The sequence below is a fragment of the Schizophyllum commune genome, assembly GCF_000143185.2.
Source record: "Schizophyllum commune H4-8 unplaced genomic scaffold SCHCOscaffold_2, whole genome shotgun sequence".
NCBI lineage: Eukaryota > Fungi > Basidiomycota > Agaricomycetes > Agaricales > Schizophyllaceae > Schizophyllum > Schizophyllum commune.
The window spans coordinates 658,325-674,728 of NW_026089539.1; the positions used below are offsets into that span (position 1 = coordinate 658,325).

Here is a 16,404-nt window from a genome sequence, read left to right on the forward strand (position 1 = left end):
AGTCGCGCGTATTCGATCCACCAGAACTTATATTACGCCCAAAAATACAGATAAAAACGATAGCGTCTAGACAGCATCATGACTCGTCGTTAGTGCCGCTCGCAGAACGGGTCCCACGTATGTACGTAGCCCGCGTGAGGATGGCTAGTGTGTTCCACAATGTACGTCCAGGTATATATATCCTCTGAGTTGCGCGCACTTCGATGGCAGCGCGCTCCGCACCCTCTATCTACTCTACTTGGACTGCTGGTACAGCTTGTAGCTCTTGATCTCCCAGTCTGCATTCTTTGTGAGCACTACGAAAGCAGATCAATTTAAGGCCACTCACAAGTCTCCTTGAACGACGATCCGTGGTTCAGGACGTACTCCTCGCAGGTGCTGACGCCCGTGCGGTCGGCGCACGACGTGTCCTGGCCGAGGATGCCGGAGGTGGTCCATGCGGAGCCCGCCCAGTCGCCGCTAGAAGTAAGTTAGCACGGAGCATGGCGCCAAGAACGATTGGAAGCGAGATGAAAATGGGCAGCAGGGGAGGGCAGGGGGAGCCAAGCAGGGATATAGAAGAGCACCGACAGCACGGCGCCAAGCAGGAGGAGAGCATGGGAAAGGCGAAAGCGAGGCGAACTGAGATTAATGCACTCACCAGAAAGTGGTGTCGAAGATCGCGATGTTGTCGTAGAAGTACTTGTACGGATCGCATGTACTCGCTGGCCAGCGCGCGGCGGCGGTGCCCCAGAGGTCAGGCCGCGGCTCGCCTGCAGTGATGTCGTCGGGAATCGAGTCGCGACGGAAGAAGTAGACAGCGATGCCATCGTCGTCCCAAACCACTGTAAGGAGCATGCGTTAGTTGATGGAGCTTATGGGGATGAAGGGGGAGGCGTAGGTGTCAGCCAAGAGATAGACTATGTACTCACTCGTGTACACTCCACCGCCGATGGAGTTGAACGCGGCACCCGCACTGTGCTTGTCAGGGGAGCGCACGCCGCAGCCCTGGTTGCCGGTCTCTGCCGCCGCGCAATTCGTGCCGCCGACGATGCTTCCGGTGATGTTAAGCTCCTTCGCGCTGTCGGTCGGGAGGCTGCAGCCCGGCGCGGTGTGTACGGTCGCCTGGTCGTTCGTGTAGTCGTGCACGTACTCGACGATGTCGATCTCGCCACCCGTGGGCCAGTTGGGGCCGTTAGTCCAAAAGGCGCTGGTGGGGCGTTAGCGGGGGAGGGTGGTGAGAGAGGGACGCTTACGGCCAGGACCCACAGCCGGTGGGGAGGTGGACGGCATCGAGGATGAGAAGGCCGCCGGTGAAGACGTCTTGAGAGTGGATGCGGACACTCATGCGGCCATCGGACACTTGCTCTGTGGTGTCGACGCGCATGATGACGTTCCCGTCGTCGTTCACCGAGATGAGGTTGTTCTTGCGCTGCAAAAGATGAGCTTGTGAGGTGGGGAAGATGGAAGGGACACGCACCGCTGTATCCTCGTCCACATAAGTCACCTTGCCGTTTGTAGGATCAGTGGTCGACCAGAAATCCCAACCGTCGAAGAATGAGTCGCCCGACTTTTGAATGATCAGGACAGGGCCAGGATGAGGGAGCTCATCTCACCTTCTCTGTCTTGAGTTTCCATGGAGAATTGTAGGAAGACGTCGCAGTCGCCGAAGCGCTGCTCGCGGTCCCCGTCTTCGTAGTCGAGCCCGAGTGATGGCCGCTCCCACTGGGGGAGGTCCCGCTATCCGAATCATCGCCGTCCGAGGTCAACGAGCTCCCGCTGGACACCTTGCAGTACAGCACATGCTGCGCCTCCGATGAGTCGCGCGGCAGCACCATCCCGCCGAACGCCACACGGAGATCGCGCGCGAACTGCTTCGTGTGCCGCTTCGCGAAGCTGTGGACATTGTGGAGTACGCCGGCCTGCGCTGGAGCGGGCTGCAGGGAGAGCAGGACGAGACCGAGGGGGAGCAGAGTAGGAAGCATGATGGGAGGGGATGGGAACGCAGCAACAGAAGCGCCGGTGGCTCAAATTGCTCGCGGAAAAAGCCTGGACGTCGTCGTGGGGGAACGAAAGTCTGTGATGCGGCCAGCCGCAAGGAGTGGAGGTGTGTTGGGGTCGTGAAAGGCTCGGGAGGTCGTTGAAAGAGCGCACAAGGCGAAAAATGTAAGGCCAAGGAACACAAGCACTGGCTCGGCAGAAGACAATGGCACGGTGCTACCGCACCGGCCACATGTTCGATCAACACGTGTAGCAGGTGCCTTCATTCTTGTACTTCGTGGCCCTCATTTGAGCACCAGCTCGAGGCGGCGGCGAGTGCGGTGGCAGGAGGAGCGATGGTGGTGGTTGAGGACAAGGACATCGCGGAACCTTTTTGGCGCCATCGGAAACTATTCTCGAAGGCAACAGGTTTTCTGCTTAAGTGGCGTTGCCCATCGTTTTCCACTGAGGCACAGTTGTTGGTTTCCGAGCAAAGACTGTCATCAGAGCTCGGGCTTGAGCACACTCTCCCTACCTGACAGCCCGTCGCTCGCCCGTCGCTCGCCATCTCGATCGAGCGTCCTCCGCCAAACGTCGCGTGCCGTCATCGCTGGCTTCGGGATCCGCACCGGTGACGCCGGTCTCGTCGCGCGTCACGCTCGCCCGCCCGCTTACCTTCCTGATTGAGAGCGTGAGCGTGCGCTGTCTGTTTGGTCGTTCGTCGCGAACTTTCTCTTTTTCGTGCTCTCAGGGCGCCGTCGGGAGCGTCCGCTTGACTTTGGATAGAGACTGGTCATTAGGGCTGTACTTGTCCTTCACTTTCTGTTTATACACCCATCTCATCCTCTCCTCTCCCCGTCTGCTATCCCCTCCCCGCTCTCCTCTTCCGCTCTCCGCATTACGTCTCTGCTCACCGGTGCTGTGACCATATATCCGGGCACTGTAGGTGCTGACTCCTCCGCACCCACTGCAGCTCACCGTTCGTCACTGCACATTCTCAATCGTGGCACTCGTACCAGCCCAACTCTCTCTCCGCTAACCCCCACCCCTTCTCTCTCCCTCTCATCGACCTCTCCTCCCTCGGAGCTCCCTCTTTGGTCTGTCACACCTCTGCACCCTTCCGTAACTCGCCTGAGTAGCCGGTTACGCTTGCTACAATTGATAAACAAGCACCCTGTCTCCTGATGCTTGCTTGACAGTGTTACGAGAGTTCTCCTTGCTCGTCGGAAGGAAAATTGCTCCTTGGCAATTCATTCTGCAGGTACAAACAAATCTCAAAAAGCGGAATGAAGGTTCAGTGCACGTACAGCTTATCTACAACTGAACAGGCTCAGCAAGTCCATCGTACCACCGCAAGCTTATTCTACCAACCACACTACATCAACTCGCCTAAACCCTGATAACTCATCTGAGCATGATCTCCCTTGATAAACGCACTCGAGGAGTACACAAGACTTGTTACAGGAGCGTACAACCGTGTACAGGAGCCCACCGACTTCTACAGAAGTATACAACCCTCAGCGAGACCATCTCACGACCCTCGGCGAAACCATCTCACGCCGCTCGCCGGACGTCGATACGTTGCCTCTCAACGACTAGCCAAAGGTCACGTGACATGTTCAACTTTCGGGGCCGAAGCGTCGGCATCTGCCGAGGGGCGTAAGAAGAGATTGGCGAGTGCGGCGGGAGGCTAGGTGAGCGCGTCGAGACGAGTTGAGCACATCGGGACGAGTTGAGAGTGTCGGGAAGGTAGCGTACAAGAAACAAAGTAAACTACAAGATACAATGTGATCTACAATGATCTTAGTACTTTTGAGTTCAGCGCGCTCAGGCAGTGGAATAAGGCAGACTCACTGACAGGGTCGTTGCGATTGAAATCCTGGCAGCGTAGAGATCAGCTAGGCTTGCTCGCCGGACAAAGTTGTATTGCTTCACGGCTTGATTCGGTCGCGGGCGAGCCAATTGAGTTGGCGGCGTGCGGTTGCAAACTGTGATTTGATGGCGGCGAGCGAGCGACATCCATTGGCAGGCTTGCATCGTGCATCACCCCTCTCGCCGGACGGCGATCCATTGCTTCTGGAGTCGAATGGGTAGCATCGGAGTCATGTTCAGTGAATGTAATGCTCAGTAAGTACGTACGAGCGGGCAGCTCGAATAGGAAGCTTCAAATCACCACTGAGTAGGAAGCTTCAAGTCACCTCCCTCGTTCGCAAAGTCATCTGCGAGCCAGATCAGCTTGGAAGCGCACGCAGATACTCAATGTAAGGAACACAAATACTCAAACGTGAGGAACGCAGATACTCAATGCGAGGACCCCACGGAGGCAAGCGCAAAGAACACCACTCGGTGGACGAAGATCTGTGGCTTTGGCGCGTGAGTTGACTGCAGAGAGCGTCGGTCGCGGCATTACGGTGATGGGTGCGCCGTCCAGGACGAGATGGCGTCGAGGCTGGCTTGTAGCCATGGAAGTAGTCGGTAGCTTGAGGTTGCGGGCACGCCCTCGCCGGACAACGATCTGTTGCCCCACGAGTATAACGGTACGGTATCTGCCGGAATGAAGGTCACCATCGATCGCGACGTGCGAGCAAGGCAAAGTAACCTGTCTCGGCGCAGGAAACGACCTCGGGCTGCTCGGCTGACGGCGACACGTCGCTTCACGACTTCATTCGAACATCGCGGAGGCTTGAGATGGTGGAGGGGAGGTGCCGGAGAGGACTCGCAGCTCGTCGAGGGCTTGCCGCCGCCGGGAGGAAAACACTACGAGAGGATAACACTAGGAGGGAAGAATGAGTGCAAGATTTCAGAGCTGTGTCGATCAAAACTCACCAAGCGTGCTCATCCACCTACGAGGCCCCCATGGTCATCTTTGACGAGACCTCTCATCCTCGCCCGACTCAGCCTTGCTCCGGGTAGCTACCACCGCTACCTCGCCGAGTCCGGAGTCGACGTCGCGAGGTGTTCGGTCTCTCTGAGTTGTGAATGGATCGTTGTGCGCTTCCCGTATGGTCTAGAAACATCGCGTAGGCGTAGTTGTGAGAAAATAAGATATCAAGACTCACCGATACACCCTGCAAGCGCCTACCCCTCGAGAAGCGCGAGTGTGAGCTGGTACCTGCGTAGTCCAAGGCCCTGGGGCAAATCGAATAGACCGGGGATTGATTCCTATTGTGAACGCGTCAGTACATGGCCAGGGTAGGAGAATGACAGAATGTGAGTTCATGAGAGGTCAAAACACGATGGGAGAGCAAATGTTAACGGATGCAGGAACGTAGAGAAGAGATAGGAACATGGAAGGGAAGTGGAAGGCAAAGACGCGGGGACGACGAGGAGAACATGGAGGGGAAGTGGAGGGCCTCGACTCGACTCGAAGAAGTTGGAGAAGAGGGATGTACACTCACCTCAGCACTGCAGGCAGACTGCTCGGCGCGATATCGAGCGCTCGTGGATGGGTGGTCGAGAGTCGGCAACGTAGACGGTGTAGGCATCGACGGTGGCGCAAGAGAATGGACGGCGAGAACGAGGAGACAGGCATTGGGGAGACCAGCAAGATGACGGGAAGCCGCGCGCGGGGGGTGTTGAGGGTACTACGAAACAGCCGAGGATGGGTATATATAAGGAAACACTGTGCGGCGGAGTTACAAACGAGCCGCTGAGAGACTGTCAACAAGCAAGCATGCACAAACTCGGCCGGCGACCGATCCCGTGCGGGGGCGAGCCTATCAGTATGCTGAAATGTTGCCGGCGCCTGTTCGGGCGTGCGACGGGACCCTCGAATGGAGAGACGGTGTCTGTCTGTGCCGCATGGTGTCTGGTGTGCTAGTTGGACGTTTTTGCGAAGAGGTGATTGTGTGGGATCCCCATTCGACGTGGTGATCAGTTGAAGGACTTTGGTCGAGAGCGCAGTCCTCTGGGCTACAGGAAACGCATTGAGGTCCGATGCAGGTGCAAAGAAGAGAGGCTCTTGGCTCGTTCTACATATTCAAAATTAGAAACATAGAGCCCGCTGGAACCAAGGTGAGGGTCAGAGTCGAAGTATGGTCGAAGAAGTACAACGGCCGGCCCACCGGAACGAGCCTCCGCGGCTTTTGCCGAACTCTCTTGTCTCGCGCCGCCACTCGCAATTCTCACCCATCGCATGCTCTCGCGACGTCGGAGATGGCGCGAAATGGATGTTGAACTCGATCAATACCCATCTCGAACGACTCAACCACGCCCGATCATCATCACGCTCACAACACCCCAAAGACTCGCGCAGTGGCGCGCAGTCAGCCTCGAGAACCATTCGGACGACGTCCGCCACCGAAAGAGGAGCTGCGATGGGTCGCCCACACTCAGAAGGCTGTCTCTCACGCATGATGACACCGCGCCGGGACGTCGATGGGCGAGATCTGCGTTCCGCGTTATCGTTTCTGAAGGTCGAGAAGGTTTGCATGCGGAGCCCGACCTCTTCACCACCCAAAACCGTCACCTTGCAGAAAAATATATTGGGTGATAACTATTACTGCTTAAATCGAACTGACTGATGTTCAAGACTAAGCTTCTGCAGTCAAAATCGCTGCCCGAGCATGCGGGCGCTATGGACGACGCGAAAGGTGGTGGTTTGAATTTGTGGCGTCGCTTTCTGCGCGCTCGTTATATGTTCTGTTCACGATATTTTGGCTGGTAAAGTACATAAACACGGTAAGGAAGTATGCTCATGCATGTACTGAGCGCGCAGAGTGCCTTCCCTAACCACAGACAGCCATATGCGCGACCCTCTCCTCCTCCCCCTCATTCTGCCACCCCTCCCATCTCCCACATGCCGCAAGTTCGGACTCCAATTCATCTCCGCTTCCAGATTGCTGCTATACGAATTACGATGACGTGCTGTGCCTCCGCCGCACCTAATCGCAAGGAGGAAGCTTTGAGTGCCCATGCCCCAAATCCTCTCCTCATCTTCCGCTCTGTCTCGTACGTTTCCGGGCTCGGAATTCTTCCGAGGGACGCACCCTGATACTCGGAGCTTATTTTGACGTGGTGCGGTGACAGCGGGCGCGGTGGGCGCGCTCTCGCAGGCGATTTTCTGCGAGCTCAATAGCTCATGGAAGGTAATGGGATTGTATTCCGCACAGATTCGCGGACGGATCGTGGCTTCGAGAGCGGCAACGGCTTCGGTAACTCCCGAGGCTCGAAAGCGGTGGGACGGACGGAGACGACGCAGGACGCGGGGCGCCTTTAGGCGCGCATCCTTCGCAGCAGCTGAAGGCCTTCCTGAAGGAGAAAGGGCTTGATCGCGTTCCGCTTGACCACCACCTCGAATTTCCTGGCTTTTTTCGACGGGCACCTCGGGTTTGTGACGCGTCACGAGTCACTTTATGTACGTTCTTGAACTCGTTTTCTGCTTTCTGGCGAGCACTGCGACCGGTAGACGTCGAAGGAGGCGTCCTTTGCGCTGGGAAATGCGCCCGGCAAAGTTCAGCCAGCAGCACTGACATCCCCGACCCCGTCGCCCACTGACGCCGCCCCCTGACTGCGGAGGTACCGCGGTACGTGTATTCGACGCGACCTGGGCACTCATCGCGCCGTAAAGCTCGTAGGATGTATGCCGCCCCGGGGAGCATTGGACCCCAATCTTCCACTCTGGCGCGCGCAATCTTCGGTGGCGACCGCGGTGAGCTAATCGGTTGCCGCTCGCGTACATTTGAATGGATTTAGGATGCGCGTTGGATGCGTGGAATGGGCGATGGGAGCGCTCGCCGAGGAGCCCAGCTCGGGGGAAGACGGAGGACGGCAGGGGGATTGAGTATTTAAGGCGGGCGCGGAGGTCAGTAGCGACATCAGCCAGCATGATTTCCTTCTCCCTCTGCCTATCCGAAGCGCCTTCACTGGTAGCGACCTCCACCTATCCCTCGCTCATCCCTTCACATCCTTGTACGTCCTCTCTCTTGCTATCACTCTCGGCACCTATGCTGACCGCGCCTTCGAGACCCGTCTACCAGGTCGTTCACTCGCTGCAAAGGTAAGCGTGACCAAGGCTCCATCGCTTTCGCTAATTCGCTATGCCTAGCGCTTTCGACGACGCAAGCGTAGCTGATATTCCTGGTAAGTCTAGCTCATACAGAACGCGTTCAGGCCTTTTGCTGATTTCACCTTGTATCCAGGTCTTTCGGAGCGCTGGCCAACCGACCTTGCGACGACGCGCTCTTTGCTCGCGCTGGTTACACGCCCTACTGATCTGGTTCTACCTGACGGTGAGTGTTTCTTTGCAATGCCGCAGTCTCGATGGGCTTCATGACACTTCTTTGCCTACTAATCTGCTTCTTCGTCGCTCTGATCACTCATACAGAGACTGGTCCACGCTGCCTCAGATTTCGTGCGCCTTCCCCAGCCATCTGCACGCTCACCGACACCATTGGGCTCACACTCGCGCCCATTCGCGCCCACATATGACGTGAGTTGCATCTTGTGGGCGCCTGTCAATGTCAACCTCTAACGTCTTCTTCCCCTCGCTTCTTCCGCGCCGCTTCTCCCCCGCAGAGGCTACTTGCGCTCGACCACGACGGCGACGACGACGGCGACGACAGTGGCGGCGGCGCGAGGGCATTGAAGACGGCCGATGCGCAGGAAAGCAGGTTACGAACAGCGAGTGCATCGCATTTGAGACGGCGGGACGCCGACCGAGGTGAGTTTTGACCTTTTTGCTCCTTCTTTGCTCATCGTGCGCAGCGACCTCGACGACAGGCAGCGGAGTCCGTGCGCCATGCGCTGACCGTGGGCAGCGAGCGCGATGCCGAGCGCGAAGATCCAGCCGACAGGACGAGTTTCGGACGAGTTTGCTCAACGGCCGCTCGCCGTCCCCGACGCGTCGACCTCGACGACGGCGCGCGCCCATCGGCCCCGACGACGGCGCGACGCGACGGCGGGCTCCCTGGGCTCATCCACTACACATTTGAAGTGAGTCCCCGACATTCTCCGTCAGGATTGCCCCACGTCCCTCCCCGCTTTCGATTTGATTAGATAGTAACCTAACCCCCTCTCACAACTTACTGACCCGCTTCACTATCCACCTACTACTGATGCACCATCTCATTACCCTTTGCTCACCCCCATTACCTTCGTTTACTTCCCCTACCGACCTATCTTGTACCCCTACCTACGCTTTCCTCAGTTTACTGATGTTCTCACTGACACGTCTTCGCTGATCGCCCCCTTCCTAATATTTCGTCACCTACCCCTTCCGACTTGATACTTACTCCCTGAGCGCCTCGCCGTGCTCTAGTAACTCACCGTGATACATATATTTCCCGCACCCCTCCCCCCTCCACATTTTTACAGTACTGACCTCCTTTCAGAATATTCCTACTTACGCCCCCTCGCGCGCAGGCGACGTGATTACATGCCTATTCACCCTCGGTCGGCTGAAGGGGCGTTTCGAGCGCCGAAAGGCTTGGTGGAAGGGGGGTTGGGGAAGGTGGGGAGGCCCCTTTGGCGCCCCCCTCGCGAGTGGGGAGGGGGGTCTCCTTTCGAAGGCGTCGCGTCACTCACCTTCGCACGGTGAGATTCATTTTTGTTAGCGGAGGAAGGCTTTACGGATGCGCTGACAGGCCGACAGTATTGAACGCGTGCTTTGCAAATCGACGGCGCCCCCATTCCCGCGCGAAGGGGCGGTGGCGCGGGTACCCCTGCGCCTTAGACAGGTGCGCCTTTCCTGTTCCGCAGGCCTTGGCCGGTGGTGCTTCCGGTAAAACGGCGAAGGGGCCCCGCCGAGTCGACGAGGGTAGGGGTTTGGGGCCCTGTCGGCTCGACGATGAGGGGGTGTCGAACGACGGGAGCGGAAGGGAAGGGGGTCTGTCTGATGCTCATGGCGGTGCGCGTGCAACTTGGAGAGGGGATTCTCTTTGTGCGCGCGGCAATAAGCAAGGGGGTCGCCTGAGTCTGACTCTCGTCTTAGAAAGGAGGGGGTGGATTTTCCGAGCGCGAGAAGGGAAGCGTAGACGCATCAAAGGTGCGCATTCAAGTTCTCCATCCTGGGGGGTGCGGATTTGATAGGGAGAGGAGTGTGCGATGAGGTTGGAGGTCGCTTTCTGACCCGCCGCGCGTGGCCCTCCGTCGGGTGGGAAGCTGCTCAGAGGGGTGAAGGAGTGCAGGAGCGATGAGGCTTGAGTTGAGAGGAGAGGGTGCTTGTCGCGTGAGGGCGCGACTTGTCCATGAGCGAAGGGGGAGGGCCCTATCGAAGGACGCGAGGGGGCATCTCGGTGGGAAAGGGGAGCGTGGTGCGATGAAGAAGGGTCCGGTACATAGATTTACAAGGGTGTAGTTACTATCTCCCTAACCTCGAATATAACGCTTTCGTTTACATGTTGACCGAGAACGGTAGCTAAATCGCACAAGACCTACCCCGACGCAAGGTAAGTACCCCTCTACTATAGCTTTTCCTGTCTCTCGTGCCCCCCTCTCCCTTTCCTTCGCATCGTCCCCTTTCCCCCTCCCTCTCCCTCCTCCCTCCCCCTTCGTTTTCACCCCTTTTCCGTCCCCTTCATGCCTACCTCATCGCCTTCACCCCCCTTCCCCCCTTCCCCCCTCGCCTTGTCTTTCCCTCCCTCGCAACTCCTTCGCTTAGCTCGTCTCCCTCCCTACCCGTTGCCTTTCTGCCCATCCCTCGCGCAACTGCCCTCCCCCACCCCCTCCTTTCTCGCATCGTTTATTATCCCTCGAGCGCTTCCTCGAGCAACTGCCCTCCCCCATCACCCCATCTCGCCCTTACCCACCTTCTCACCACGCTTTTGCTCACCTGCTCACCCCGCTTTTGCTCACCTTCTTACCTCTCCCTTACGCACTTTCTCGCCCTCCCCTTCGTGCGTACTTACTCTGTCAACGTGTTTCGGCCCTTAATTCGTCCGTCACCCTCCTGCGCCACCCCCTCCACCGCTCGCCATCGTCCCTCACTCATTAACACTGTCGCACCCCTTCGTACAATTCCCTTCGCCCCTTCTCCTCGAGGGGGCTCGTGCTCAATCGACGCGGGCGCGCGTTCTCCTAAGGGAGGGCACACGTCCTCGGAGAAAAGGGGGGCTTCGTCGTAGCATAGCACAACAGATTCTATTCATTCTACTATCTACTACAGGTGTCGTAACTAAAGCTAAACTACGCGCGTTGGGTGGCCCTCCCTGCCACCCTTCTCGTGGGGGCCATCGCTTGTGAGTTGCCCTCCTCACTGTCGTGCACCCCCCTCCACCTTCGTGATGCCCCCTTCGTGCATGCCCCCCTCCACCTCCGTGCATGCCCCCCTCCCCCTTCGTAGATGCCCCCCTCCCCTACTCACCATTGCGCGAGCGCCGCTCCCTTCGCCCTCGCGCACCCTCCGCTCTCGCGCGTGCATCGCCCCCTCCTCCCCCTCCCCCCTCCCCCTTCTTCCCTCCTTCCTCCCTCCTTCCTCCCCCCTCGCGCGCGCCGACGGCGCGGCGCTCTCGCCCCTTCTCCCCCTTGTCCCCCCTCCCCCTCCCCTGCGAAAATTAACCTGCACACTCACCAGAACGTGGTGTCGAAGATCGCGATGTTGTCGTAGAAGTACTTGTACGGATCGCATGTACTCGCTGGCCAGCGCGCGGCGGCGGTGCCCCAGAGGTCAGGCCGCGGCTCGCCTGCAGTGATGTCGTCGGGAATCGAGTCGCGGCGGAAGAAGTAGACAGCGATGCCATCGTCGTCCCAGACCACTGGAAGGAGCGTGCGTTAGTTGATGGAGTTTAGGGGATAAAGTGGGGTATGAACGCACTCGTGTAAACCCCACCGCCGATGGAGTTGAACGCAGCACCCGCGCTGTGCTTGTCAGGGGAGCGCACGCCGCAGCCCTGGTTGCCGGTCTCGGCGGCGGCGCAGTTCGTCCCGCCAACAATGCTTCCGGTAATATTGAGCTCCTTCGCGCTGTCGGTCGGGAGGCTGCAGCCCGGCGCGGTGTGCACGGTTGCCTGGTCATTCGTGTAGTCGTGCACGTACTCGACGATGTCGATCTCGCCACCCGTGGGCCAGTTGGGGCCGTTAGTCCAGAAGGCGCTGGTGGGGCGTTAGCGGGGGAGGGTGGTGAGAGAGGGACGCTTACGGCCAAGACCCGCAGCCGGTGGGGAGGTGGACAGCGTCGAGGATGAGGAGGCCACCGGTAAAGACGTCTTGGGAGTGGATGCGAACACTCATGCGGCCATCGGAGACTTGCTCTGTGGTGTCGACGCGCATGATGACGTTCCCGTCGTCGTTCACCGAGATGAGGTTGTTCTTGCGCTGCAAAAGATGAGCGTGTGAGGTGGGGAAGATGGAAGGGACACGGACCGCTGTATCCTCGTCCACATAAGTCACCTTGCCGTTTGTGGGATCAGTGGTCGACCAGAAATCCCAACCGTCGAAGAACGAGTCGCCGGACTTTTAATTGATCAGGACAGGGCCGGAATGAGGGAGCTCATCTCACCTTCTCCGTCTTGAGCTTCCATGGGGAATTGTAGGATGAGGTTGCAGTCGCCGAAGCGCTGCTCGCGGTCCCCGTCTTCGTCGTCGAGCCCGAGTGATGGCCGCTCCCACTGGGGGAGGTCCCGCTATCCGAATCATCGCCGTCGCCGTCCGAGGTCAACGAGCTCCCGCTGGACACCTTGCAGTACAGCACATGCTGCGCTTCCGATGAGTCGCGCGGCAGCACCATCCCGCCGAACGCCACACGGAGATCGCGCGCGAACTGCTTCGTGTGCCGCTTCGCGAAGCTATGGACATTGTGGAGTACCCCGGCCTGCGCTGGGGCGGGCTGCAGGGAGAGCAGGACAAGGCCGAGGGGGAGCAGAGTAGGAAGCATGATGGGAGGGGATGGGAACGCAGCAACGGGAGCGCCGGTGGCTCAAATTGTTCGCGGAAAAAGCCTGGACGTCGTCGTGGGAGAACGAAAGTCTGTGATGCGGCCAGCCGCAAGGAGTGGAGGTGTGTTGGGGTCGTGAAAGGCTCGGGAGGTCGTTGAAAGAGCGCACAAGGCGAAAAATGTAAGGCCAAGGAACACAAGCACTGGCTCGGCAGAAGACAATGGCACGGCGCTACCGCACCGGCCACATGTTTCGATCAACACGTGTAGCAGGTGCCTTCATTCTTGTACTTCGTGGTCGTCATTCAGACACCAGCTCGAGGCGGCGGCGGCGGCGGTGAGCAGCGATGGTGGTGGTTGGGGACAAGTACATCGCGGAACCTTATTGACAGCGCCAGCGGGATCTGTTTTGGAAGGAAGCAGGGTTTCTTCAGAGCTTGAGTGGCATTTTCCATAATTGCTCAGAAGAGAGCAAGTATCGGTTCTCAGAGTACCTGGTAGACCTGAGAAATACTCTTTCATTAGACCGTATTTGCACCGGTTTATACCCACTTCCGTATCGACGATACAGCTCCACTCCTGGTTCAGTGCTCAATTAGTATTTGCACGAATATTGAAGAGCTCGGTGTTGAATCAGCGTACGTCTTCGATATCACACCTCATCGTCGCACGCCCAAGCAGGCCGCTACGACTGCTCTTTGCGGCGGGAAAGGCGCAATGAGGTCGTAGGCATGCGCGGCGAAAGTCCTGCATGATGGGCTGCAAAGCTGTCATCCATTGAGAGCGCTCTTCCTTCGCTGGCTCGGAGAGTCGCTGTACGAGCCGCTCAATATAGCATTGAGCCGAATAGGGTTTGTATGTACGGAATACAAGACCGACGCGGAAATCAAGAGGGACCAGATTCTCAATGTTTGTCGCCGTAGACTAAGGTCAATACAAAGCCTGTATAACCTGGTGCAAATACGGTCTATTCTCCCTCGAGTTCAATTCATCTTGACCACCTGATACTAATTTTCACTGGCTTTTTCGTACAGCAGAGACGTTTTGCATCTGAATACAGTTGTGCGCTTTCCATCTCATCTGCGACCTCAACTTCATCGAGTGACTTGGCTTTGACCTGCTTCAAGACGCTCTTTGCTTCAAAGCATGTTTTAAACGAGCACTACTATCTTCGAACCGCTGTGCCCACACACGCAAGTGATATGAAGAAGGCAAAATCGACGCTCAGCTGTGCAGCAGTCCTCCTTCGACAATATGTCTAATATATCCCATGTTTCACAGGTGGCATGCCATGGTAACTCCGATGCCATGCATGGTCGCCTATGCAAGCATCATTGTGTTTTGTTGTATCTAATTTGACGCTGTGGGTCCAGCTCACGTGTTTCGGCAAATCCCGATTGCCGGCGCGCCAGCGCGCACGGTCTTGACTCTTGCCCGCTACCCTCACTTGCGTCCTGATAGAACCATCGCTCATAGCTCCATAGCGGTGACCTTACCTCTCATCCGCAACTGTAGGATTTGCTCGCTTTGACGTTCTTTCAAGCAACTTGACCCGCCTTGAGGCCGCTTCACGCTACGCTCCCCCAATATTCCTGAAAATTGCCATCTCTGCAACTGGTGCATCTCAGGCGCGCGCTAAACACGCCCTTGGCGACTGCTTCCCAGACTGCCGAAGGGGACTTGAGATCCACCCATATTCCGTGATCTGCGCCGTTGTAGCTCTGCTTGGTCTCGAGCTATATTCAGTATCATGGCTGAAGCCGCGGAGCCCAAGTACTCATTTGGAGACGGCGATGTTGTCTTTGAGGTGAGTAACGAGCACAAGACTCTGTTAACGCTATGCGCTGCATCGAGCTGTCTGACATCTAGCTGATGCAGGTCGAGTCTACGCCCTACCGAATTCATTCATTCCACCTGCAACGAGCTACGCGCTACTTCGACAGGGACATCCAGGAGAGAAACGAGGGCGATACTAAGCCCATCATCCTAGAAGACGCCAAGCGCGCGGACTTCGAAAACCTCCTCTGGTTCTTCTACGAGTCCTCGTATCAATGGTGAGCCGCGCGCAATCCCGCCTGGGATGTACATTTGATCTTTTCGGATTACGGCGGCAAGGCACGGCCTCGTAGACGACTCACTTAAAGATCAGTGGGAATCGGCCCTGCTCCTCGCAGACAAATTCGAGATGCGGCAGGTGGCGATTGTCGCGAGCCACGCTCTCGACTGCGCTAAGGCGTTATCCGACATTGGCAAAATTCTCCTGTGTATCAAGCATGTCCGAGGCAAGGAATGGGTTATGGAAGAACTCATACGAGTCGTCGAACGAGAGCAGCCTCTCACCCACGAGGAATCCTGCCAGATCGGACCTCGCGCTTCAATTGCACTGGCGGCTGCACGTGAACATTACCATAGGTTGGAGTATATGCCCATCCCATGCCAGTATCCTGGACTCTGCCCGCGAGGTCATAATTATGCTGTTCAAAGGACGATTCGTTGCGTACGCGGTATGCATGTGTGCGGCGAATCGGGCCATATCGCAACCGAGTGCCCCGCTGTGGCCAGCGTCACAGCACGCCAATCAGTGCAGGATTACGTCCTGATAGAGAACGAACTTTTTTGTACGCTTTTGACATATAATCGTCTGAGCTCACCCAATCCCTCATCCTAGCCCCTCTTCCCAACGGAAATGATTTGCATGCCAGTGAAGCCTTGGGTCCAGGACAAGGCGATGCCGTCTTCAAGGTCGGTCATAGATGGTTTGCAATGCGTCGATGGAAGAAACGATGATTGACGCTCGCAAAGATAGGAAACTCGCAATATCGCCTGCATTCATACCACCTTAAAAGAGCATCGAGGGTGTTTGCGGACATGTATCTCCTGCCGCAATCGACCAGTGAGGGCGCAGTCTCAGGCGAACCCGTGGCAGACACTGCGATCACTCTCGACGTGAAGGCCGAAGACTTCGAAAACCTGATTTGGTTCTTCTACCAGTCGCACTATGAATGGTGGGAGTTGCCATCCACTTGTCACACTATCTCATCCTCCTCGCCTGATCCCTTCTACATCCTTCATGGCTTGCCGCACTTCTTGACTAACTTCACACAGGACGCCAACCATCCCTGATGCCCCCGCCACGTCCACAAAATGGGAGTCTGTGCTCGCGCTCGCCGACATGTTCGACATGGAGGAGGTCGCGCGGGTCGCCACATATGCATTGGACCGCTGCGGGGTGCTGTCCGACATGCGTAAAATCGCGCTCTGCGTTCGGCATGCGCTCTCGCGCGAGTGGGCACTCGAGGCGCTCAAAAACGTGTGTAGCAGGGCGCAGGCGGTGAGCGTGGAAGAGGCGAAGGGCATGGGCGCGGAGATGACGGCGCTAGTTGCGCAGGTGAGGGAAAGATTTATCTGCAATGGGCGAGAGGTGAGTGCGTCTGCCCTGGATGTGTGGCCTCCAAGCTCATGCTGTCCTTCGGAAAGGAAAGTACCCTGGAAGAGATTGTACGCAATGTAATGCTGCAGTAGATGTGATGAAGTACAACTTTGGCAGCCGTGTAAGATGACACAAAATGGGCGTCTGCCCACTATCGCGCTTCTGTTTGCTTATCTGTCCATCCGCGATAATGCAGTCCACCACG

General features: G+C 57.4%; 4 protein-coding genes across 4 annotated transcripts; 2 read left to right on the forward strand and 2 right to left on the reverse strand.

The window, feature by feature from the left end:
* Positions 1 to 11: 11 nt before the first annotated feature.
* On the reverse strand, positions 12 to 2,315 carry SCHCODRAFT_02609618 (uncharacterized protein). Its single transcript, XM_003037556.2, has 7 exons — positions 1,596 to 2,315; positions 1,460 to 1,549; positions 1,236 to 1,411; positions 912 to 1,189; positions 641 to 824; positions 329 to 459; positions 12 to 278 (listed from the first exon to the last, which is right to left on the reverse strand). Exons 1-7 carry the CDS (start codon positions 1,962 to 1,964, stop codon positions 235 to 237), a joined length of 1,272 nt encoding a protein of 423 aa, XP_003037602.2. The 5' UTR covers positions 1,965 to 2,315; the 3' UTR covers positions 12 to 234.
* A 5,469-nt stretch (positions 2,316 to 7,784) lies between these two features.
* SCHCODRAFT_0231843 (uncharacterized protein) lies at positions 7,785 to 9,871 on the forward strand (the record flags this gene model as incomplete). Its single annotated transcript, XM_050342358.1, has 10 exons — positions 7,785 to 7,869; positions 7,938 to 7,957; positions 8,029 to 8,039; positions 8,099 to 8,189; positions 8,285 to 8,389; positions 8,476 to 8,620; positions 8,684 to 8,892; positions 9,291 to 9,409; positions 9,543 to 9,635; positions 9,658 to 9,871. 10 exons carry the CDS (start codon positions 7,785 to 7,787, stop codon positions 9,869 to 9,871), a joined length of 1,092 nt encoding a protein of 363 aa, XP_050202043.1.
* Positions 9,872 to 11,463: 1,592 nt separating this feature from the next.
* SCHCODRAFT_02609637 (uncharacterized protein) lies at positions 11,464 to 13,109 on the reverse strand (the record flags this gene model as incomplete). The annotated part of the gene is made up of 5 exons (XM_003037555.2): positions 12,395 to 13,109; positions 12,259 to 12,348; positions 12,035 to 12,210; positions 11,711 to 11,988; positions 11,464 to 11,651 (listed from the first exon to the last, which is right to left on the reverse strand). Exons 1-5 carry the CDS (start codon positions 12,767 to 12,769, stop codon positions 11,464 to 11,466), a joined length of 1,107 nt encoding a protein of 368 aa, XP_003037601.2. The 5' UTR covers positions 12,770 to 13,109.
* Positions 13,110 to 14,222: 1,113 nt separating this feature from the next.
* Positions 14,223 to 16,357, forward strand: SCHCODRAFT_02609639 (uncharacterized protein). The gene is made up of 7 exons (XM_050344386.1): positions 14,223 to 14,576; positions 14,648 to 14,823; positions 14,885 to 15,387; positions 15,438 to 15,511; positions 15,572 to 15,774; positions 15,875 to 16,190; positions 16,247 to 16,357. The coding sequence occupies exons 1-7, from the start codon at positions 14,520 to 14,522 to the stop codon at positions 16,289 to 16,291; spliced, it is 1,374 nt and encodes a 457-aa protein (XP_050202044.1). The 5' UTR covers positions 14,223 to 14,519; the 3' UTR covers positions 16,292 to 16,357.
* The last annotated feature ends 47 nt before the right edge of the window (positions 16,358 to 16,404 follow it).

What these genes read in the sequence shown, in the direction of transcription:
- SCHCODRAFT_02609618 (XM_003037556.2), bottom strand. Translation starts at nt 1,964, where the DNA reads ATGCTTCCTACTCTGCTCCCCCTCGGTCTCGTCCTGCTCTCCCTGCAG. An exon ending in GGAAACTCAAGACAGAGAAG is followed by an intron (nt 1,550 to 1,595) that starts GTGAGATGAGCT and finishes ATCATTCAAAAG; the next exon opens with TCGGGCGACTCATTCTTCGA. An exon ending in CGGCGGTGGAGTGTACACGA is followed by an intron (nt 825 to 911) that starts GTGAGTACATAG and finishes TGCTCCTTACAG; the next exon opens with TGGTTTGGGACGACGATGGC.
- SCHCODRAFT_02609639 (XM_050344386.1), top strand. Translation starts at nt 14,520, where the DNA reads ATGGCTGAAGCCGCGGAGCCCAAGTACTCATTTGGAGACGGCGATGTT. An exon ending in ACGGCGATGTTGTCTTTGAG is followed by an intron (nt 14,577 to 14,647) that starts GTGAGTAACGAG and finishes TAGCTGATGCAG; the next exon opens with GTCGAGTCTACGCCCTACCG. An exon ending in GATAGAGAACGAACTTTTTT is followed by an intron (nt 15,388 to 15,437) that starts GTACGCTTTTGA and finishes CCCTCATCCTAG; the next exon opens with CCCCTCTTCCCAACGGAAAT.